This window comes from Aspergillus lucknowensis (genome assembly GCF_044049455.1).
Source record: "Aspergillus lucknowensis strain CBS 449.75 chromosome Unknown BJX67scaffold_10, whole genome shotgun sequence".
NCBI classification, from domain to species: Eukaryota; Fungi; Ascomycota; class Eurotiomycetes; order Eurotiales; family Aspergillaceae; genus Aspergillus; species Aspergillus lucknowensis.
Genome location: NW_027263554.1, coordinates 257,761 through 278,007, shown reverse-complemented (window position 1 = coordinate 278,007; position 20,247 = coordinate 257,761). Strand labels below are relative to the sequence as shown.

At 51.3% G+C, this 20,247-nt stretch overlaps 8 protein-coding genes across 8 annotated transcripts; 4 read left to right on the top strand and 4 right to left on the bottom strand.

The window, feature by feature from the left end:
- The first annotated feature begins 3,014 nt into the window (after nt 1-3,014).
- On the top strand, nt 3,015-7,297 carry BJX67DRAFT_23286 (putative C6 transcription factor). The gene is made up of 6 exons (XM_071025958.1): nt 3,015-4,057; nt 4,112-4,151; nt 4,199-5,222; nt 5,272-5,597; nt 5,651-5,721; nt 5,773-7,297. Exons 1-6 carry the CDS (start codon nt 3,345-3,347, stop codon nt 6,908-6,910), a joined length of 3,312 nt encoding a protein of 1,103 aa, XP_070888246.1. The 5' UTR covers nt 3,015-3,344; the 3' UTR covers nt 6,911-7,297.
- A 91-nt stretch (nt 7,298-7,388) lies between these two features.
- On the bottom strand, nt 7,389-8,220 carry BJX67DRAFT_370885 (translationally-controlled tumor protein; the record flags this gene model as incomplete). The annotated part of the gene is made up of 4 exons (XM_071030986.1): nt 7,389-7,473; nt 7,534-7,693; nt 7,756-8,032; nt 8,206-8,220. 4 exons carry the CDS (start codon nt 8,218-8,220, stop codon nt 7,389-7,391), a joined length of 537 nt encoding a protein of 178 aa, XP_070888245.1.
- A 741-nt stretch (nt 8,221-8,961) lies between these two features.
- On the top strand, nt 8,962-10,748 carry sur2 (sphingosine hydroxylase). Its single transcript, XM_071025971.1, has 2 exons — nt 8,962-9,913; nt 9,966-10,748. The coding sequence occupies exons 1-2, from the start codon at nt 9,223-9,225 to the stop codon at nt 10,559-10,561; spliced, it is 1,287 nt and encodes a 428-aa protein (XP_070888244.1). The 5' UTR covers nt 8,962-9,222; the 3' UTR covers nt 10,562-10,748.
- Nucleotides 10,475-12,406, bottom strand: BJX67DRAFT_23090 (uncharacterized protein). Its single transcript, XM_071025928.1, has one exon. The coding sequence runs from the start codon at nt 12,282-12,284 to the stop codon at nt 10,980-10,982; it is 1,305 nt and encodes a 434-aa protein (XP_070888243.1). The 5' UTR covers nt 12,285-12,406; the 3' UTR covers nt 10,475-10,979.
- Nucleotides 12,407-12,968: 562 nt separating this feature from the next.
- BJX67DRAFT_22856 (uncharacterized protein) lies at nt 12,969-14,592 on the top strand. Its single transcript, XM_071025876.1, has 3 exons — nt 12,969-13,455; nt 13,513-13,590; nt 13,655-14,592. Exons 1-3 carry the CDS (start codon nt 13,013-13,015, stop codon nt 14,319-14,321), a joined length of 1,188 nt encoding a protein of 395 aa, XP_070888242.1. The 5' UTR covers nt 12,969-13,012; the 3' UTR covers nt 14,322-14,592.
- On the bottom strand, nt 14,455-17,464 carry BJX67DRAFT_386992 (putative ATP-dependent RNA helicase DBP6; the record flags this gene model as incomplete). Its single annotated transcript, XM_071034162.1, has 4 exons — nt 14,455-16,890; nt 16,924-17,041; nt 17,072-17,228; nt 17,262-17,464. The coding sequence occupies 4 exons, from the start codon at nt 17,462-17,464 to the stop codon at nt 14,864-14,866; spliced, it is 2,505 nt and encodes an 834-aa protein (XP_070888241.1). The 3' UTR covers nt 14,455-14,863.
- A 132-nt stretch (nt 17,465-17,596) lies between these two features.
- BJX67DRAFT_22890 (phosphatidylinositol N-acetylglucosaminyltransferase subunit A/GPI3) lies at nt 17,597-19,502 on the top strand. The gene is made up of 4 exons (XM_071025889.1): nt 17,597-17,868; nt 17,918-17,952; nt 18,004-18,392; nt 18,447-19,502. Exons 1-4 carry the CDS (start codon nt 17,796-17,798, stop codon nt 19,444-19,446), a joined length of 1,497 nt encoding a protein of 498 aa, XP_070888240.1. The 5' UTR covers nt 17,597-17,795; the 3' UTR covers nt 19,447-19,502.
- Nucleotides 19,503-19,557: 55 nt separating this feature from the next.
- On the bottom strand, nt 19,558-20,142 carry BJX67DRAFT_379288 (uncharacterized protein; the record flags this gene model as incomplete). The annotated part of the gene is made up of 2 exons (XM_071032537.1): nt 19,558-19,983; nt 20,035-20,142. The coding sequence occupies 2 exons, from the start codon at nt 20,140-20,142 to the stop codon at nt 19,558-19,560; spliced, it is 534 nt and encodes a 177-aa protein (XP_070888239.1).
- Nucleotides 20,143-20,247: the final 105 nt, after the last annotated feature.

Genomic DNA, 20,247 nt, shown 5'->3' with positions numbered 1-20,247 from the left:
TTGTGACCCCAGTAATAATTGAATTTCCATGATCAAACTCTCTTCTCTCTCTCCTGTGCAAATCCAAGACACGAAGCTCATTCACGTGGAGCCCCCGAGCCAGTCAGAACCTTGCTGCCCTGCATTAGACAGCGCCTGCCTAGCGGCGGTTCATCCCTCCGATCCTTCTCCAGGTGGACTTATCCTCGCGAACTTCAAGACGGCGGCTTTCGAGATATTCTGGGTAGCTTGCTCTTCTGTGGCTCGGTAACCTTATCGTCTGCCTACCCGGGGGTCCAACCGGGAATAACGACACTGCACTCGGGCGAGGAGGAGATAAGCAACATTGAAGGCAGACATCCCCAATACTATGGGCTATTGACTCATTACTTTGCTCCCGACTTTTATCATGTGACTGACTCGAGGAACTACATTGTGGGTTTGGTTTGTTCAGCCTGAGTCATGAAGTGAGGTGGCGACGTGGTACGATACAGAATCATCCGACGGAAAATGTGGAGAAGTTGAGGATTTCCCACGCAGACCTGGAAGAGGAACGCGATGGAGACGGGCAAAAATGCTTAGGTGAAGAGTGTGTCATGTGTTGTTCCTGCTTGCTGGAAGGATGGGATTCGTGTTGGAGTTGGCCAGTCTGGAGACGAAGATGGCCCGGCCGCGCTCTGGTCGTCTCGTGGGCCAGACTCAGAGGTGAGCGCCGGGGCTGACAATGACTCACAATGGTCTTGGGTGTGGAGCTGGGGCCATCTGAAACGGGATGAACTGACCAAGGAAGCTCTGGACTGTTGGTTCGGTTCAGGAATGGGTGTTACGATACATCGCTCGCTCGGCGCAGGCAGTCCACAGAAAACGATGACTGATGATGGGGCGAACTGTGCGCATCACTTGGGTATCGAAGGCGTGAGAGGGCTTATTGCGTGTGACTCACCGGCTCCGTGCAGATGTTGGGAGAGAGGACGCGAGTCGTCATTCGGTACCATCAACTGCGTGAGGAGGCACACTCGATGCTGACGCCTGGCAAAATGCAGAGGGGAAATGACTTTCATTCATCCTTGGAGCATTCGAAAGATCATCCTGGACAAGGCAAGCGAAGTTGGCACTGATTCTTTTGTGGCTTCGAGAACTCTCTGGCGCTTTCTGGAATGTAAGGTGTAGATAGGCGGTCGAATAAGTCTCAGAATTTAACTCCGTTGGATGTCCACTTGCAACGACGTCTTCGGGGATCCGGCAAGATTGAACTGAGTTGCGGTTGGTATCGGGATATATTGGCATTGAACTGGTTTTGTGTGCTCTCTGATCACACTCCAAAATCGCTCTCCGATGATGGCGTCCTCCGTGTGTGACAGTCAACCGTGACGCCTTTCTCCTTTTTGACGGCGCTATAGGCGATACTTCCACAGAGAAACCCGCTGATGGGTTCAGGCGATCCCTTGGCACTCCTGGCGGTAAAAGTCTGAGTGTATCATTTGTTCTGAATTGCTGTTGAGCTCGGCGAGGAACGACCGGGGAGAAGCTTGGGAAGATCTGTTACCAGTATTCCATAGGCCACAAGAACAGATGGATCACCGGTTGATTATTTTGGCCGTTTCAAGATGCAGAAAAACATATCGTCGGGAGTGCTGCTTCTGGAATCGACCAATTTGAGGACGAGGCCTGAAAGAGTTGGATGAGCTCCGCAGCGATGAAGGTCTCCGCTCTGTTGCCCACATGTCGCCGCTAAACCCCATTCCGCACAGAACCACCGAAGACCAGATATCGAACTTCGCTTTCACAACAGCCTCTGCTTTCGCCTACCTCTCAATGCATGATTGACAACAAAACGCAGTTTTTGGGCACCCTGACCGATCACTGAGTCTTAACGTTCTTGTTCTCTCAGCAGACGAATACCATGTCCCGCAACGCCCAAGTCGAGGAAGTCTCGGATTCGGATCCCGAAGAAGTCGCTCCAACCCTAGTTCCCAGCCGCGCCAATGAATCCATTCTATCCGGTGCCTCAATCCCTTCATCATCTATGCCTACGAGGCCTGCCCCCGAACCTCAGCGAGAAATTCCGCAGTCATACCAATGTCTTTACCCGGTGTACTTTGACAAAACGCGAACCCGCGCAGAGGGCCGCAAAGTCGGCGCGCAGCTCGCCGTAGAGAACCCGCTGGCTAGAGACGTCGTCGATGCTGTCCAGATGCTAGGACTGCGAGTTGGCTTTGAGCCGGAAAAATTACATCCTAAAGACTGGGCGAACCCAGGCCGAGTGCGTGTGGAGTTGAAGGACGAAAGCGGACGATTGATCAACCCGAAGATAAAGAATAGTCCGTCCCCCCCTGTTCCTGAATACTTATTTTTTGCGGCATTACGCGGCCCCGGGTCTCCAACGCTTAGGATTCCATCGCTAACCATAGATAGAGCATCACCTCTATATCCTTGTCGCCCAGTACCTGAAAGCCAACCCAACCAACGACCAATCGCCATTCCGCCTAAGGATTCGAGGGCTCCCAATGCCCGAGAAGCTGCCCGATGCGCCTCCAGCGCCGCGTGGTTGGAAAATCGGCAAGATCCTACCGATACACTCGCCCGCATACAGTGGAGGTGGGGTCAGCGACAATCCATTGAAAGATGCCATGGCCGAGATGCAGAATATGCAAGGAATGCCTGGGATGCCGCAAATGCCGGGAATGCCCAACCTGGCCGGCATGATGGGAGAACCATCCGGCGTCAGCGAAAAGAAGAAGAAAGACAAGAAAAAGGGTAAGGCATGAGGTAGGCCATTCGGTTTGAGGGCCTGCCTGTTGGCTCACTTGGAAGTGTGTATATCCGGGTTGCATTGGCATTGGCGAAAGGCGTTTTGCTGTGTTGTTTAGTTCGGTTCGAGATAGAGGGCATCTCGCGTTTGTGCTCTTGATACCGTCATAATGAATTAAGCTCAAGCTCGTTTGCCCGCCAATTTCATTTCAAGTAACAAGGAATCCTATCACCGACAATGCTGGAGCTCCTCGCCATCAATTGGGGATAAGACGTCCACACTGGGTGGACGCTGAAAGGAACTCTGAACCGTGGAGGACTTCATTGGCCGGCCTATCGCCGACCCCGCCGACCGTGAAGCGGACGTTCTCCATAGTTTCCAACTTAATCGAGGATCTCCTCTCCCACCTCCTGCCTCGCCCCAGCTCTCAAAGGCCTTGAATTCTCTGGTAATACCCTGTTGTTTTGTCGCATCTTTCCAGAGTTTCTCGCCCTTCTTCTTGGATGAGTTAGCTTCTTGTAACATCCTCGCCGTCTCTCATGAGGGGCGCCAGGTCCGGTTTATCGATGAATCGGAGCGCGAACTCCCCCGCCGTTGCAGCCAAAAAGGGATCATGAACCCCAGTCCAACCAGCGACACCTCCCCGAACGGGCTCCTGAATATCCCGCTTCGCTTCACGTACGATCCCGACGCCGCATCCGTCGCTACTTCGTCGAACGCGACCAAGTCCGCCGGCCGGAAAGCCCTGGGCCGCCAAATTACTCGAAACCGCGCAAGCTACAGTTGTCACACCTGTCGGAGGCGGAAGGTAAGATGCGACAAGGTACATCCGGTCTGCGGAAACTGTGTGAAGAATGGGGCAGAGTGTATCTACGACCCTACGTCGCACAAGGATGAGGGACTCCGCGGTGGCCACAACAAGGATGGACATGGAGTGAAGCGGAGACGGGAAACCTCGCAGCATGTCGGAGATGACATTAGAGACCTACAGTCGATCTACGGCCGCCTGGGACAGGCTGGGCCGGCTGAGCAGAAGTCTATCGAAGCGAGACTCGATAAGCTCACGTCCATGATAGAGAGACTTAGCAAAACACCCCAACCGCTGGATCTTTCGGAGCAACGGCTGTCGGCTCACAATGCCGCCCCCGGAACAATCAAAACGGAAAACCGTGCTCTTGACGGGTATTCTACTCCAGATAGCCCTCACCGCACCGCTGACTCGGGTAGCGATGAATTCCCTATACCTGCTGGGCATTCCACCGATCTGGTGGACCCTGTCGGGTCCCTGAATTTGGGGCACCTCAGTCTGGAGGATGGAAGGTCACGGTACGTTGTTACTGATTTCAACACCAAAGACCCCCTGCCTTAATAAAACTACAGATACGTCGGCACCACTTTTTGGGCTTACATCTCTCATGAGGTAAAAACTAGATATCATCCACGCGATGCAAAGGTTAATGTTGGTAGATTAACGACCTCAATCAACTACTCCGAGACCAAACCCATTCACACGAGGTCTCTGGAGCCAACGAGCCCTACTCTGAAGAGACTCTTGGTAGTGCGACGACCCGCAATTGGCTGCCTCCAGTCGACAACTCCAGCCCGACAACCGGGGAGAGGATATCCGCCGGAGATGCGTCTCTGAGCCCTGTTCTGTTCTCATCGAATGGATCTCCATCCGTGAAGGACAGGATGGTTGAGCCGGATATGCTCGATTACGTTCCTACCAAACGACAGAGTCATATTTTATATAAAGGTTTCATGTCTGGGGTTCAGGCTATCACCCCGCTAATCCACCCGCCGACAATCCTTAAGCAATACAACGCCTTCTGGGATTGGTACGATTCCAGCAGTTACTCTGGAGAAACCTGTCCGGATCCATCGTTCATTCCATTGCTCTACGCCATATGGTACGGTGGATCAGTCACGGTGTCCCTCAGGACAATAAAAGCCGAGTTTAATGGCGCCTCACGTACTGCCCTTTCCAAGACCTACAACGACCAGGTTACACGTTGGCTTGCCAAGATTGCTTTCCCGCGTAGCCCTTCATTGCAAGGACTGGCAGCGTATCTCCTCGTGCAAACGATTCTTTGTAAGGAGGAAGAGCCATTAACCAGTAGCCTATTCGTGAGCCTCGCCATGCGAGTAGCGCAGACCATGGGCCTTCATCGTGACCCCGCAAATTTTGGAATTGGCCCATTGGAAGCGGAATGCCGCCGACGGATGTGGTGGCATATCGTACACATGGATGGTGTGGTCTCAATGTCCAGTGGACTCCCTCCTCTGGTGAACGAGGAGACCTTTTGGGACGTTCGCGAGACGAGCGAAGTGAAAGATACCCTCTTAGGTCTTCCTGAAGCTGAACAGTACGAGAAATTGGTTCGAGCAGGGCTACGACCTCGAGATAATCCTGATGACCCAACAACCTGTGGTGGCCCGTCGATTGTGAATGTATACTACCTGACCGTGAGGGGCAAATATCTTATGGCTCGTGAGTGGCACCATGTCAGAGTTCGTGGCTACGAGCTAACCACCCCCAGGCGCTGTTCGTCGAATAATGAGGATCCAACTTGGGACCAAACCCGTAACACGACAAGACATAGAAGAATTGAGATCTATCCTAGTCGACCTTCAGGGCCAACTCAACTCGATCGCTGATCGGATTCCTCAAGCCAAACAAATGGATGTCTCTTCGAACGCTTCCAACAGATCATGGTCCTTCTCGCGCTCCCCCACAGAGAGTTTGAGCGTCGACACAACGGTTCCTGGCGATGCTGCCCCTACCTGTACAGAACAATATCATACACCTGTCCTCGTAAGCTTTCACAAATGGGCACGGATAATTCTCGGTCTCTATGCTGATAAAGTAAGTGGATATCGCGACATAATTTAAGTGAAGTCCCTGACAAATGGCTCTAGGCATTTTGTGTAGCGTACCAGCCTTTTCTTAAGAATGCGAAGAGCCGCATCTGGCCGGCAGCACGTCAGAGGTATGGTTCTTTGCCCTGTTGTCTTTGAGGGATTGCGGCTAATGAGCGTAGCGCTCTTCGCCACTGTCATGGCTTCATGGAGAAGTTCATTTCTCTTGCTACTGACCCCGATTTTCAACCTTTCCACTGGAGTTGGCCTGGAAACCACCAACCAATGCATGCCACTATGATAATGCTTATTGACCTCTACGAACGACCAATTAGCCCGGAAGCTCCAAAATCTCGGGCATTTATTGACAAAATATTCTCGCTTACTGGTCCCGATGGGGGCGTCGTTGGAGGTGAAGATGGGGTTTCAACCCAACGGCCGTTGAAAGACGGCGGTCGTGAGGCGTGGGACATGATTCGCAGACTACGCCAAAAGGCATGGCAAAAGGCGGGACTTGACCCTCAGAGGCTCTGGACTGAACAGGCGCAGATTCAAGCCGGTGCTGGTACATTCAACGAATATAACACCTCCACCAGGCCTTACTATTCCGGGTCGTCCACCTATCTACGGCCGATACAAAGCCGAGAACAACTGCTGGATTTTTCAAAGATGTTCTATACCATGACACGCACGCAAGCGCTTCCGAGTATCGCCGCTACTCTTGACACGTCCACCTCTATGCCGCGATCCAGTCCCTTGAGCTATGAAATGTCCTCCGTCACCACAGCTTCCCCAGAAACAACAATACCCGATCCTCAAAAGCGTCCCTCAGCTTACGATCTCCCTCGCTCGCCTACATCTCCGACTGCCGAGGACACACTAGCCATCCCGACCGCACCCTCAAACCCCGAAATGATACCCCTCAATTCCCCCTCCGCCAACCCCCCTCCCACAATACCGTTTGCTCATCCACTATCTGCGCCTATTTCCCCAGCGCAAGCCCCGGCAGCACAACCTCACCTCCCATTCTTAGACGTCCTCTCCACATCCGCACACCCTCTAACCCTTAACGTTCCTACACCACCATCGATGATAGATCCGAATTTGAATTTCGACTGGGACCAATGGGACGCTGTCTTTGGGCAGCATCTCCCTGTCTCTGATGAACTAATGGAGCTCGACCCCGTTGCAGGCTTTGAATTTGGCGACCGCGGTTCTGGGCGGCCGAGCCGGGCAGGTAGCTTCCATGGGAGTGAAGTTGGGAGGATGAGAGGTGCTAGCACTGGGATGCGGAGTCCGGGGTGGAATGGTTATTGTTAATTCTCATAGGTGGCTATGGTGGTTCCTGGAGTTGGGCTATTTTTCTTGCTTCCTTGGATGGATTGGGTATATAGGTAGATTTTCTCAGCGTCAATACTGTGCGTGGTATAGGGACCTCTTTGAGTATATATAATCCCAATGGAGAGACATGTTTTTGGTTCATATATTGCTACCAGTTGAATCCATCTACTCAATCGCGGTGGACCCGTCCCGTGGAATTGCTCAGGAAATGGGGGGATGATAGTTCATATTTCGCTTGTTTGGCGAGGAATGGAAAGGACGTAACAGGTATAGGATTCATGAGGCGTGACTTTGATCAAGTAGGATCCAGAATATGTGATCTAGAAGAGCTTAAGATATTATGATATGATGAGATGGCAATCACCCAGCAGGCGGTCGACCTGAGGCCGAGTTGCATTCTCAATCTCCCTTCTTTTGTTTCCATTGCCGAACAGTATTCTCCATGATCTCGTAGAACTTAGACTTTCATCTCCTCAAGACCGTGCTTCCATAGGGTGGCGTAGGGAGTGACACCGTCCTCGCGGAAGTCAATCAGGACGTGCCTGGATAAAGAAAGTTAGCCTCTGAGCATGCGCCTCAATTCAAAGCTCTCGGATACATACATAGCGTCACCGTCCATAGACTGACCCATGAGAACATCGTAGTTGTCGTAGTTGCCGAGAATCTTCTTAACAGCAGCTGGGGCATTGGACTTGAACTCGTCGATGGTCTCCTGAGAGGCACCCTTCTCCTGGAGCTTAGTGAGGACCTTCTTCATGTAGGCTGTGAGTAAAGTATGGCGTTAATTGATGCATATAGGGGATTTGAAGGCGAGCGGTGCGTACTCTTCAGGTGACCCTTGAACGCATCCTTGGAAGGCTTCATGCCTTCCTCGGTCTTGAGCCAGACAAGACGGAACTGATCCTCGATGTCGTGGACCATGACCTCCTCACCCTCACCACCCTCATCTTCGTCACCCTCGGCGGAGGGGTTGGCACCCTCAAGCGCGAAGTCCTCGTTCTTCTTCTTGAGGTACTTGCGGCAGTCGCACTCGTAGAAGACGTTGTCGACGAGCTTCAGCTTGAAAGTGTCGGAGAGGACCTCGTCACCGGAGATGATATCCTAATAATTAAAAAAAAAAGATTAGTTAGCTATGTTTTCAATTGCTTTGTATGATGTGGAGCAAAGGGGGGGGGATAAAAGCTGCGCATTATTGTCTGCAATGTGGCGGGATTGAAGAGAGTGGGGTAGAAACGGATACAGAGTTGATAACAAAGCAGAAATCGAGAACGAACCTTATAGATAATCATTTTGATGAATCGACTCGGAGAACAGCAATAAGGGAAACAAAAAGAGGCTCTCAAGGAGGGTTTGACGGTGGATTGGGCAAGGCTGGAGAAGAGAAAGGGAAGAAGCGAAGGAGGGAAAAATTGAGGTTTGTTTTTGAGTGGTTTTGGTGGGGTTTTTTCCTGCGTTTTTCCCTTGTACTCTGTTTGAGGGGCGAATCATGGGCAGCACTAGACTGTTTCCAGCCTGGTCTGGACTCAGGCACTAAGGCAAACACCAGGACTGAAGCACTGAAGGGGACAGAAGACAGAGGACGGTCTTCAGGAACCTTTTCTCTCTCGCCGGCGACTCCAGGTCGGCTTGATTGTTCTCATGTCAAGGGCCGAGGTTGGTGCCTGAGTTTTGTGGGCGCTACACCAGGGAATCCGATCTTACAATGTCATACGGAAAAGTTCCGCATATATCGTGTTAATTGCCGTATTATTTCCAAGACATTACGTTGATCAAATATGGTAAGCTGCGATCCTCGTGGTGCCACTCGGTCTTGACTTTTTCTGCTGTTCCTTTTCCCCAACCTCCATCCCGCTTCACCTCGCTCCTCCTACAGTCCACGCTCCTTACCTTTGCGCCATTCTTATTTTCTTTCCCGCTTTTGTAATCCCGACAGCTTGACCTATATTTCGCATGCTCATCAACCGACCTAATTGCCTGCCTACACCTGTTCTCGACTCCTCCGCTTCCTTCCGGCATCCCCTGATTGTGGTGGGCTGCCTCAGGTCAAGCTCCGATCGCTTTCGGCTCGCTGGCCAGACACTCCATAAATTGTCTCTTTTTCCGTCGCAATACCGACTTTTCTTTGTCTTTTCACAGTCTTTCATGTTTGTACGGATCTTTGCATTTGCTTCGCGCCCCTAGATCTGCGCTTCCGATCTTCAAATCTTCGAGTCCGATGCTTGTGAATGCATCATTAGCGATACTCTATTGATTGCATTGTCCCTAAAGTCGGCTTTCCTGCTTCCCTAACAATGGCTACGAACACCTCTATGCTCCACGACCTCCCTCCTCTTCCGGCCTATACGTTGGTTCCACGCCCTCCTCTCATCGCTGGAATCCCGGACAACATCCTCACCCTAATTCTACCAGTTGTTGCATACTGGACTGTGTCGATGTTGTTCCATTTAATCGATGTATACGATCTCTTTTCGCACTACCGCCTACACACTCCCGCCGAGGTTTTGGCAAGAAATCGCGTTTCTCGCTGGGACGTTGTGAAGGATGTCGTCTTACAGCATGCGATTCAGACACTCGCAGGTCTTATGATGGCGTACTTCGATGGTCAGGAGTATGTCGGGCGGGAGGAATACGATGTGGCTGTCTGGGCCCGCCGGATCCGCTTTTTACAAAGAGGCTTGCCTTACCTTCTGGCGTTGTTTGGGCTAGATGCATCTGGTGTGGCGGCCAATTTGTCCCAGAATGGGCACAAGATACTTGCTGGAGCTCTTGCGGGCGGACATTATCCTGGAATCACACAGTCTATTATTTCAGAGACTGGATTTGAGACAGCAGTACCTGCCTTCACTGCCTGGGAAATGTCTCTAGCGAATTTCATATACTGGTATTTCATTCCTGGGCTGCAGTTTCTTTGGGGTATTTGCGTGGTGGATACTTGGCAATATTTTCTTCACCGCGCAATGCATATGAACCGATGGCTCTATGGTAAGGCACCAACCTGGCCTTCTGGTGAGGCCGTTACTGATCTCGTTTTTAGTTAAATTCCACTCGCGCCACCACCGCCTGTACGTTCCGTATGCCTTCGGTGCTCTCTACAACCACCCCGTGGAAGGGTTTCTCCTTGATACTGCCGGCACCGGCATTGCTTTCTTGACTTCCGGCATGACACACCGCCAGAGTATGTGGTTCTTCACGCTCTCCACCATTAAGACGGTGGATGATCACTGTGGTTACGCCTTCCCCTGGGATCCTTTCCAGCATCTGACATCGAATAATGCTGCCTACCATGATATTCACCATCAAAGCTGGGGTATTAAGACGAACTTCTCTCAGCCGTTCTTTATCTTCTGGGATCGACTCTTCAACACACAGTGGAAGGGTGAGGTGAAGCTGCGGTACGAGCGATCTCGGGAAGCTTCTGAGAAACAAGTCGACGGAGGAATGCAACAAGAACCTTATGCTCACACAAGTGTGGCACCCACCCAGCCAGCCCGGGATGCTGCAATTGTCTCAACAGAGGAGTCGAGCGAAAGGATTACGCGTGCTCGCTTGCGCAAGAAGACAGCCAACCTATCCCCGAGTGTTGATTCGCTAAAAGGCGTGAACCACGGAGTGGCGAGCAGTGTCCTCTAGGCATTAGACTCGAGGACCACCTCCAGTCTTCCTCATCTTACCCCCATTTCCTTTCAATTCGTTATTGGTCCCATTACAACCTGGAGCTGCAGGTCGTCTCAAGGGATTGTGGGTACCTTTTTGGTGTCCAACCGCAATACTCTATATTAATATTTGGGCGTTACGGCTGCCTATTCTTTGTACAATGACGTTGTGAACTATCCTTCTGTGAAATACTTCTAATTAGGGCAGGTTGCTTGGGTGTGTGATATGAGAATAACGATTCTCTTTAATAATGTCGCGAGCTGCACTGTATCCAATCCAATATTGACGACATTGCCTGGCTTGGAAAATTCCAAACACAAGGGATGAGGATGTGTTATTTCAAGGCTTATTATGACATTTTATATATCTGTATGTCATTTTCCCAATTTGATCGTTACTGGGGGTCATCTTGAACGCTTCCTGACCTGGTACTCTCTTTTGTGATGACTTCAGGTGGTATCCGCACAAGCAAACCACCTTCAACCACTCCGCCTTCTTGACCGGAGGAGTTATCGCCGTTCTCGAAGCCAGGATCCTCATCAAGCGCAGCCCTGTACGAATTGGCCCGATCAGCGGCGAATCTCTTCCGGGTTGAAACGAGCCCGTCCGGCCCACCAAGTCCATATTCCTCAACAAGCATACGCTCGATCTGACGGATGAGTGTGTCAACAGGGCTTCCTTGTTTGCCTTTATTGAGAATGGTGCCCCAGTCAATGTCTCCGGGTGGCGTCGTGTGCCGAGCAGTACCATTCGTGGGTTCGTATTGGGTTCCCTCGTGTTCGATGTGGTGGACATTCTGCTTTCTTACTGAGAGTGGCGCAATGGATGGGAGATCCAAGGCAGCAGCGTTTTGAGAGACGAGACTCCAACGGCTTGCGTAGGCATTGATGATATCGTCAATTATCTGCCGTTGTCTGGATTCCTCATCATTTTGGAGATTTGATGCCGATTCCGTGAATTCGGCTTCCTCAGGGCTCAAGAAGCTGAAATCTGCCAATTTTGACATCGACCGATGAGTATTAGCATTTTCTTCAGCGCAGAGGAGCTCATATGGACGAGCGCTGCCTTGTGGGTTTGCTCCGGACTCTTTTTGTGGAGTGATACCTGATTCAACCGATGCAGGTGCCTCCTGAACCATGCAGAAGGGGAGGGTTCGCGAGCTGGACTTTCGGCGACGGGGATCACTGCTTCCCTGCGTGGCCAGTGGGTGCGACTTCTCCTGATGTTTACCCTCCATACACAGCCTATCGCAGCCGGGTAAATGCTTGTGCCTGCTACGAGATGCATTCTTCCGGGCCAGTTTCAATTCCGAAGCTATGGCGCTGCTGGAGTCGAAGGTTTCCTGCTGCACGACTTTGTCGTACGTCTTCAAAACTGCCTCGGTGATACGGCGCAGCTTCGGAGATCGGTATTCGCATGTCGTACGAGTACGGCTTAGGACGGAGGCATGGAGGTACTGCACGCATTTCGGATCCATGATTATTCGCACGATCATACATGCTTCGCATCGGTTATGCTGGTATGGTGCAGCGTCTTTAGGATAATCGTGGGATCTCGATGGAACCGATTCCCACCACATCCCTCTGAGAGACCGCAAAGCGCACACTGCGCCCTCAAGGAACGGATGGAGAGGCTCCGGAGAATGCTTGGTGATAGGGTCCAAATGCCCTTCGACTTCACGTTTGATGAGACGGAGCATATGGCTGATTATGTAAAGGTTGAGGCCTTTGTGGTCGCTGCATAGTGTTGCGGCGTTGGGGGAGGAGGTGGTGGGAGGTGGTAGATCCCACACTTGCTGCGCAGGTTTGGGGGGAGTGCCCTGATGGCGGCTTGTGTACGTTCAATATGGGTTTCCGCGTCGTATGTGAAGGTTCTTTGCGGATTATCTGTTCTAAGGGCTCCAATTAGCAACTGGATTTCGGTCTCAGTAAGCTCGGGGACCGTCACGGGATGCTTCTGTCTTGGTAGGCTGGGCATTTTGGATGTCTTGCAGTATTTTGGGGGGTTTCAAGAAGGTTTGGTCCACAAGGAGGAGTGGAGCAATGCTTATACCTTTCCAAATTCATTGTCTCTCTTGGAGGAAGGCTGTGGGTGAAACAGGTCATTGTGCATGATATAGTTCTTTGTGGTATCTCATGGTTAATAATGGTGGAGACTCAAAGGGCATATACCCCAGTAGCATGGAGTTAACATAGCTCTTCCATCTTTTATCAGAGACTGCTCTTCTTTTATAGCCTTATTGCAGCTGATTTTGGCGTTAAGGGGAGGTGGAGGACTGTTCGTGCCTTGGCGTGGCAGGTGGGAGTACAAACTGATCGCATCACAAGGTGCTTCAATACTTATTTTAAGCGCAATCACTATCCACTTCCATCTCTCTTCCCAACTTCATCCTCTCCATGATTCTGCTCCTGCTTCGCTCTACCCGCTATGCTTCCCTCTCAGTCCGCTAAGACCCCATCTACGCCACTTCCTTATACGGCATCTCCATGGCGGCTGCTGTGGGATGACATTCTTCTTTGTTTACGCAGCCTTTGGTCTGTACCAAATGTTATCTGGCCTCTAGGGCCTCACAACTCTGGTGACCTAGACGAGTTATACCCGTCGCTGGGCAATATCGGCAACTTGGGGTTCCAGGTTCTCTTGAGCTTGCTCCAGATTGCCTTTCTCTTTTCGATACCTGTTTTCGTGGTATGCATGGTGCCTGCTCTATGGACGTGCATCTATATAGGTAGCGTTCTGTGCGCCAATAAGGCTCTGTGCGATTTACTTCTGAATCAAGGACCGGCCGTGCTTGTGTCTCGGGTTCCTGAAAACCAATTGCCAGAGCATGAACACGAACATTGGGTGTTCATCAATGGAGTTGCTTGTGGGTAAGCGCGCTTGCCCTGCGTTTGAGAACCATGAAAGTTTACATCTCATATGCGCAGGCAGAGATGGCTGCAGAAGAACCTCGATCGTCTAGGGTATACCTTCGGCCGGAAGGTCTATGGTGTCCTTAATCCAACGTAAGGCCTCGCCCAATTCCTCACATCATGCGCTCAAGATACTATACTGAAAAGGACAAAATAGAACCGGCCTTGTATTTGACCTTCTTCAGTGCTTAGTCCAGAGGGACTTCTCTTACGCAACACACGACGTCAGGGATGCGTATGCTCTCATCAGAGCCGCTCTATTGAACCCCGACTACACAAAGGTGGTCTTGATATTACACAGTCAGGGAGGAATTGAAGGAGGCCTCATCACAGACTGGCTATTGGATGAGATACCTCAAGGCCTTCTCCGCAAGCTAGAGATATTCACCTTCGGCAACGCAGCCAACCACTTCAATAATCCTTACAGGGCACTTCCCTCTCGAAAAGTCGACTGCGAGCACTCCGATCTACAAGATACGCGAAAAAAAGAAAACGACAACACCATTCTACATATAGAACACTACGCCAACTCAAAAGAATTTGTGAGCGTCTGGGGTGTCTTGAACTTTACCAGCATGCCAAATCGATATATGGGCAGGGTATTCGTTCGGCCCGGGACTGGCCATATCTTCAACCAACATTACATGGACACGATGTTCACACTAGGGCCAGATCGTAGGGTCCTCGATTATAATGCATTTATGGATATGGAAATTGACGTTCCGGTGCCCAATGGGGCCTCAAGTGACCCGAACCGGCGTGTGAGAGTTAGGGATCTCAGCCGGTTATGGCTGTATAGAAACGGCGGCTCACCAGACCACTGAGGGACCGAGTGTTAACAACATTTCATACCTTGCCTCGATGTTGTCAATTGATGGTATCTATGTATTTCAACTTCAAGGGTGAGAGTGTTAGAGAAAAGGTAACTGAAAGTCGTATTCTCAATAAGTCCAGAAGCGCCATGGGTCATTATCTGCTAACTCCAGTCACAAGTGCCTAGTCTGAGTTCTCTAAAGCCGGGGGGTTGGCACGTAGGACATGACCTTGCATCCCTCGCACCTCAAGACCAGAACCCGCTCCGGTTCCAAGTATCATGCTGTGTCTGAACTGAAAGAACGCGCGGCTCCACCTTTCTCCTCTTGCATATGAGGCTTAGTGCCTCCTCCTACATGAAAAGCGCGCATTAGATGCCGAAAGGCAATAGTCGGCGACTGACTCTTGAATGCGGTAGGCAAACTCCCCGATGGGGGCCGAATCCTTGCCAGATTAGAGATTTCAAGAGTTCGGAAGAACACCGTCCCATAAAGCATAACGCGATGAGCTTAGCTAGATATATATACAGTATGCATAGAAAGATGAAGGTCTATCATGGGGTAACTTTCTTCGTCCCGCCTGTTCTAACCTCTTTCTCAAGGGTCTCCAAAGCGTCTGCATACGTCGACTTGATCTCTCTCATGTTCTCCAACTTCAAAGGCACCCTCTCAACTTTCGCAGACCTCGTTATCTTGCCAGTAGACCCCTTCACAATTTCGTTGGTGAACCACCGGCCCTCTCTATGCGCGACGAGAGTCCACGCTGAACCCGCTTTACCCGCTCTTGCCGTACGACCAACACGATGCACGTACGTCGTTAGACTAGTAGGGACGTCATAGTTAACCACATGGGCTAGAGATGGGAGGTCTAAGCCGCGAGATGCACGATCCGTGGCAATGATAATAGAAAGCTTGCCTTGGCGGTAGGCTGTGAGTGTCTTGCGGGACGCGGAAGACTTATTAGATTTGATGATGGTCCCAATGAGGCTAGATAGTGAAGGGTCGAGCAGGATTAGGAGGCGGGATAAACGAGATGCGGATTCTGATGACTTGGTAAAGATTAGGGCTGTGGGTTTTCGGGGAGTTTGTTTGGTCGAAGGCTTTGTGTCGGAGTCTGAGCCCGAGCCCGAGTCGGAGCTGCTGTCTGATGAGTCGGATTTTGAGCCTGATGAAGAGCTGGAGTCTGAGATATCGTAGTCTGAATTTGAGTCTGAATCCGAATCTGAACCTGAATCGGAGGTAGACTCGTCGGAGGAAGTGCCGTCTGAACTTGTTTCGTCTGAGCTTGCCTCTTCCGAGCTGGTATCTTCCGAGTCAGCTGCAGGAGGTTTTGCGGGTTTCGTCGAAGGAGGTACCACGATCTTAATCTTGGAGAGGAGACGTAAGAGGTATAGAGGCTTCTGCGACCCATCGCCAGCCGCGACGGAGAATTCTTTCAACGTAGCTGGTAGAGTAAACTTCTCGTCTGAACGAGTAACCACACCGCCGTCATCCTCTCCCGTCGCGCCATGATCAGTGGTTCCAACAACGACTAACCGAGGATTCGTGAGCCTTAAAGAGTTCAGCTTCTGGATATCCTGAGTCATGGTGGCGCTGAGGATCACTTTCCGAGGCTCTTGTGTTTGTAAGGGGAGACCAAGATCTGCCAGGAACTGTCCGCTGAAACCAAAGGCTCCAGGATCCTTACGGGCATCAAGAGAACCCATGACGACGTCAACCCACTCTTGGAAGCTCTCATTGAGAAGCCTATCAGCCTCATCGATGACGAGCCACTGAAGATGTTTCAATGTAAAGCCTTTCGTATATCGAATATGATCCACCAGACGGCCGGGCGTGCAGATAAGAATATCAACGTTGGGCTCTTCCTGATGAACATACCCGGGCAGTGTTTCGCCGAACTCGGTTGTTCTCGAGATGTAATCTTGCAGACTAAAGTCGGTCCAATCGTCTCCCGTCAGCTCGGTTTGTTGCTTGGATCGAACTCCCTCTGGACGGTATATCTGATCGACACGCATTAATGAGCGTTGCTCATCCTTGAGCGCCACGTTTCCCACGGCAGATCCGACACGCAGACCGGATCCTGCGGAGCAAAATTCACATGCTTCACGGGCTTGCTTGACTAGCTCTCTGGTGGGTACCACTATAAGTCCTCTTAGCCTCGGAGCTGCTACTGACTTGAGTTCTGTGACGAGAGGAAGAACGTAGGAAAGGGTCTTTCCCGACCCAGTAGCAGCAGAAACACACAGATCCCCAGAGTGATTCCGAGATCCTTCGAGAAGAAGCGGAATAACGGCTGTCTGCACAGCGAAGGCTTCCTTATACCCGTGATCTTCAAGCACACGAAGTAGGTTGGGCTTAAGTCCAAGCTCCGAGAACTTGGCCCTGGTCTCTGCTGAGGCTCTCAGTGGATCAGCCAGCCAAGCTGGGAGTGAAGAATATGTAGGCCGAACGTCCTGCTCGAGTACGGGGTCGGGTTGTGGTATGGGCTCCAACCCCTTTGCTATCACGGGTTCGGCGGCGTTTATATCTTTTTGTCGAGCTTCCTCTTGTCCATCTCCCTTGGCAGCTGCAGCCTCCTTTACTTTCGCGGACCTTTCAAACTTCGACAATATACCGGCAAATTTGTTTTTGGCCCGACGCGAATTTTTATCATCACTCCCCGTTGGTTTCGAAGCTCTCGACTCCTTGCTCGTCTTTTTCTCCCTCGAATTCCGCTCATTCCCTTCTGCCTTCTCGTCCCCATGGGGTTCAATCCCCTTCACCGAATCCGCAGGTCCTTCATCCGAGCCACGATCATCTCCTGAATACGTCCGCCTTTTCGTTTTTGATTTCTCCCTCTTTTGTTTGACACCGGTTCCTTCGCCCCCGCGCGCGTTCCCGTTGGCAGGCGAAACAGCACTCTTTTGTGTGGTCGGCTCACTGCCCGCATCATCAACAGAATTCGCGTCCGACGTTTTGCTTCTCTTCTTCCTTTCTCTGATCGAAATGGGGTCAGATGCGCCATTTCGATCCTTCTTAGATTTCTTCGTCGGGGTGGACAGGGCGATACCGGTACCATCGGGGTCCCTTTTCCTCTTATGAGATTTCTTCTCGCTCGGTGGCGTATCTGCATAGTTCAACGTGCCATCACGCTTGACGGAGCGGTCGCCAGCCATAGCAGAACTCCGTGGAATCCACTTCACGGACTTTCTGAAGTCACAGAAAAAGCTGCTTTTGTCCAAATTATTTTTAGCGGGGAAATTTATCGGCAGAATTCCTACCGCCGTCCTTACCGCCACGGTCTGGACTCTTTCGAACTTCCAGGCCGCCCTGTCTCCTTTTGTAACAAGCGCTCTTTGCTCTCTGGCGTCGTTGCATGCAAGATGGACAGAATTGCATTGCTGGGCATGCTTTCGTCTGGCTGACCTGTTGACTCAAATCCGTGTATAGCAAGGCAGACGTCCTCACCACCAATATGCCTTATAACATCGCGTAAGTGCTCCGGAGATGCGCCGAGGTGTGTACGCTAAGCGTATCGTGTACTCCAGCATGGTCAGTGACTTTTTCTTCCCCCAACCAGGTTGGTCGTGGCTATCCCAATGCTCATGGTAGCTTGCTGAACTTTGCAGGCGGAGTTGAAAGTCACATCTACCAATTGTCGACCGTAAGGAACCTCATTGGACGTCTGAGCCAGCAAAGACTCATCGTATGGTAGAAGCTTATCGATCGGGGGCATAAAGTCATCATCATTACCCATGCTTATAAAGGTCGCACCGGTGTACGGTATCTTACTAACGGACTCAAAGTTTACCATGTGCCATTTCTGGTTATCTACCGAGAGACGACGATGCCAACCGTGTTCTCGTTCTTTCCCATATTCCGCAACATCGTCATTCGGGAGCAAATCCAGATCGTTCACGGGCACCAAAGCTTGAGCAGCTTCTGCCATGAAGCCATTCTGCATGCCCGAACTATGGGCCTGCGAACAGTCTTTACTGACCATTCACTGTTCGGCTTCGCCGATGCTGGGTCGATCTTAACTAACAAGCTTCTGAAATTCACGCTGAGCGACGTTGACCATGTAATCTGCGTGAGCCATACATGGTAATCCTAGGCAGCCCGTAGAGGCTAGACCAATTCATGCTAACTTATCTATAGTAAAGAGAACACGGTCCTGCGAGCGTCTCTCGACCCATTAATGGTCTCTGTTATTCCTAATGCCGTTGTGGCAGAAAATTTCCGACCTCTACATGCAACCCCCCATGCGAACGACCGGCAGTCAGGAGGTACATCACAATTACAGCATACTCCAAGGCCAATCGGGCCGAACGACATCATTACTATTGTCGTCATTTCTCGCCTTTTCTACAACAAAGGTACGGACCTTCTAATTGCCTCTATACCCAGAATTCTCGCATCACATCCGAACGTCCGATTCATTATCGCGGGATCAGGGCCTAAGGCCATCGACTTGGAGCAGATGCTGGAACGAAATGTTCTCCAGGACAAAGTAGAGATGCTTGGTGCTATTCGGCACGAAGAAGTAAGAGATGTCATGGTCAGAGGCCATATCTATCTTCATCCCAGCTTAACTGAGGCATTCGGGACGGTCATTGTTGAGGCTGCTAGTTGCGGGCTATATGTGGTGTGTACACGCGTTGGGGGCATTCCTGAAGTACTTCCCCAGCACATGACGACATTCGCGAAGCCGGAGGAGGACGACATTGTTTTGGCTACGAGCAAAGCAATCAGCGCGCTACGATCCAACAAGGTACGAACCGAGCGATTTCACGATCAGGTGAAAGTGATGTATTCGTGGACGGATGTTGCACGTCGAACTGAGCGAGTATACCAGGGAATCTCAGGAGACATCAGCCCCCAGGAATTTTACGGATACTATCCTGGCGAAATTCAAGAAGCCGGCAGTGATAGGATTCGCAATTTCAGTCTCATCGACCGTCTGAAGCGGTATTACGGCTGTGGAGTCTGGGCTGGAAAGCTGTTTTGCCTCTGCGTTGTGATTGATTTTCTCCTCTACATCTTTCTAGAAATGTTGTTTCCCCGTGCGAATATTGACATTGCGCGGAGCTGGCCAAAGAAGCTCAACGAGGCCAGTAGCACCAAAACGGAGCGAGACCGCCTCGGGTCAACGTCTTGATCTCCACACAACACTTGTTATTCGAATCGCCGAAAGTGCTCATGATACCCATTCTGATTCATTCATGTTATTGTACCCTCTGATGCCAATACCTTAAGCTCCAGCTTTTGGTTATGGGCGAGAACGCTCGGCACGGCACCCATCTGCTGCAGTAGGCTTCTGGGAAAGCATCTGGTCGGTCCAAGTGCCAAATTCGCCCGGAGCACCTTTGAGCGCACCCTCAAGTCCGCGTCCTGGATTCTTATTCGTATGCTGGCCGTCGTGGCGCTGCTCAGTCCTCGTCTGTCCGGAAATAGGCTGTCCCAATCCCGCATGGACGTCCTGTGAAGTCGTCCCCATGAGGGTCTGCTCTGCGGTAGTCTTTACGGACTCTTTCCCGTGGCTTCTCTCAACATTCGGGTTCAGTGCCTGTTCTCCCGGGTGGTCGACGGGGTGTGGCCGATAGGAGCTGCTCGCGGGCGCGGTGCCAGGCGGGCGAGTCTCCATCTGGAACTCGGGCTTGTAGTCATAGGGCGATGCTTTTATGCCGGGGGCGTGCTGAATCTCTATTAGTGATATTCTCAAGATCTTCAGGGACGAACTTGGTACCTTGTCTTGTGTCAAGGACCCGTGAGGCTGCGTGTTCGGGCCAGTTGGCTGGACACCTGGCTTGAAGGCGCCCTCTTGCTGGTCCGGGACGTTGCTGAGGTGGCTCATTATGACGGTGTGTTTCTCGATCGAACTGTGTATTGTTCGGATGAAGTACGGGGGTTAACAGAGTCGGAAGTTACACTGCTGGGTGTTTGGTCTGCCTTTGGCTCC

Coding starts and splice junctions, on each gene's coding strand:
- BJX67DRAFT_23286 (XM_071025958.1), top strand. CDS start 3,345: ATGAACCCCAGTCCAACCAGCGACACCTCCCCGAACGGGCTCCTGAAT. Junction 5,223..5,271: donor GGGCAAATATCTTATGGCTC/GTGAGTGGCACC, acceptor AACCACCCCCAG/GCGCTGTTCGTCGAATAATG. Junction 5,598..5,650: donor TCGGTCTCTATGCTGATAAA/GTAAGTGGATAT, acceptor AAATGGCTCTAG/GCATTTTGTGTAGCGTACCA.
- sur2 (XM_071025971.1), top strand. CDS start 9,223: ATGGCTACGAACACCTCTATGCTCCACGACCTCCCTCCTCTTCCGGCC. Junction 9,914..9,965: donor TATGAACCGATGGCTCTATG/GTAAGGCACCAA, acceptor TCTCGTTTTTAG/TTAAATTCCACTCGCGCCAC.
- BJX67DRAFT_23090 (XM_071025928.1), bottom strand. CDS start 12,284: ATGCTCCGTCTCATCAAACGTGAAGTCGAAGGGCATTTGGACCCTATC.
- BJX67DRAFT_22856 (XM_071025876.1), top strand. CDS start 13,013: ATGCTTCCCTCTCAGTCCGCTAAGACCCCATCTACGCCACTTCCTTAT. Junction 13,456..13,512: donor ATCAATGGAGTTGCTTGTGG/GTAAGCGCGCTT, acceptor TCATATGCGCAG/GCAGAGATGGCTGCAGAAGA. Junction 13,591..13,654: donor TATGGTGTCCTTAATCCAAC/GTAAGGCCTCGC, acceptor AGGACAAAATAG/AACCGGCCTTGTATTTGACC.
- BJX67DRAFT_22890 (XM_071025889.1), top strand. CDS start 17,796: ATGCGCCGAGGTGTGTACGCTAAGCGTATCGTGTACTCCAGCATGGTC. Junction 17,953..18,003: donor ACATCTACCAATTGTCGACC/GTAAGGAACCTC, acceptor ATCGTATGGTAG/AAGCTTATCGATCGGGGGCA. Junction 18,393..18,446: donor ATCTGCGTGAGCCATACATG/GTAATCCTAGGC, acceptor ACTTATCTATAG/TAAAGAGAACACGGTCCTGC.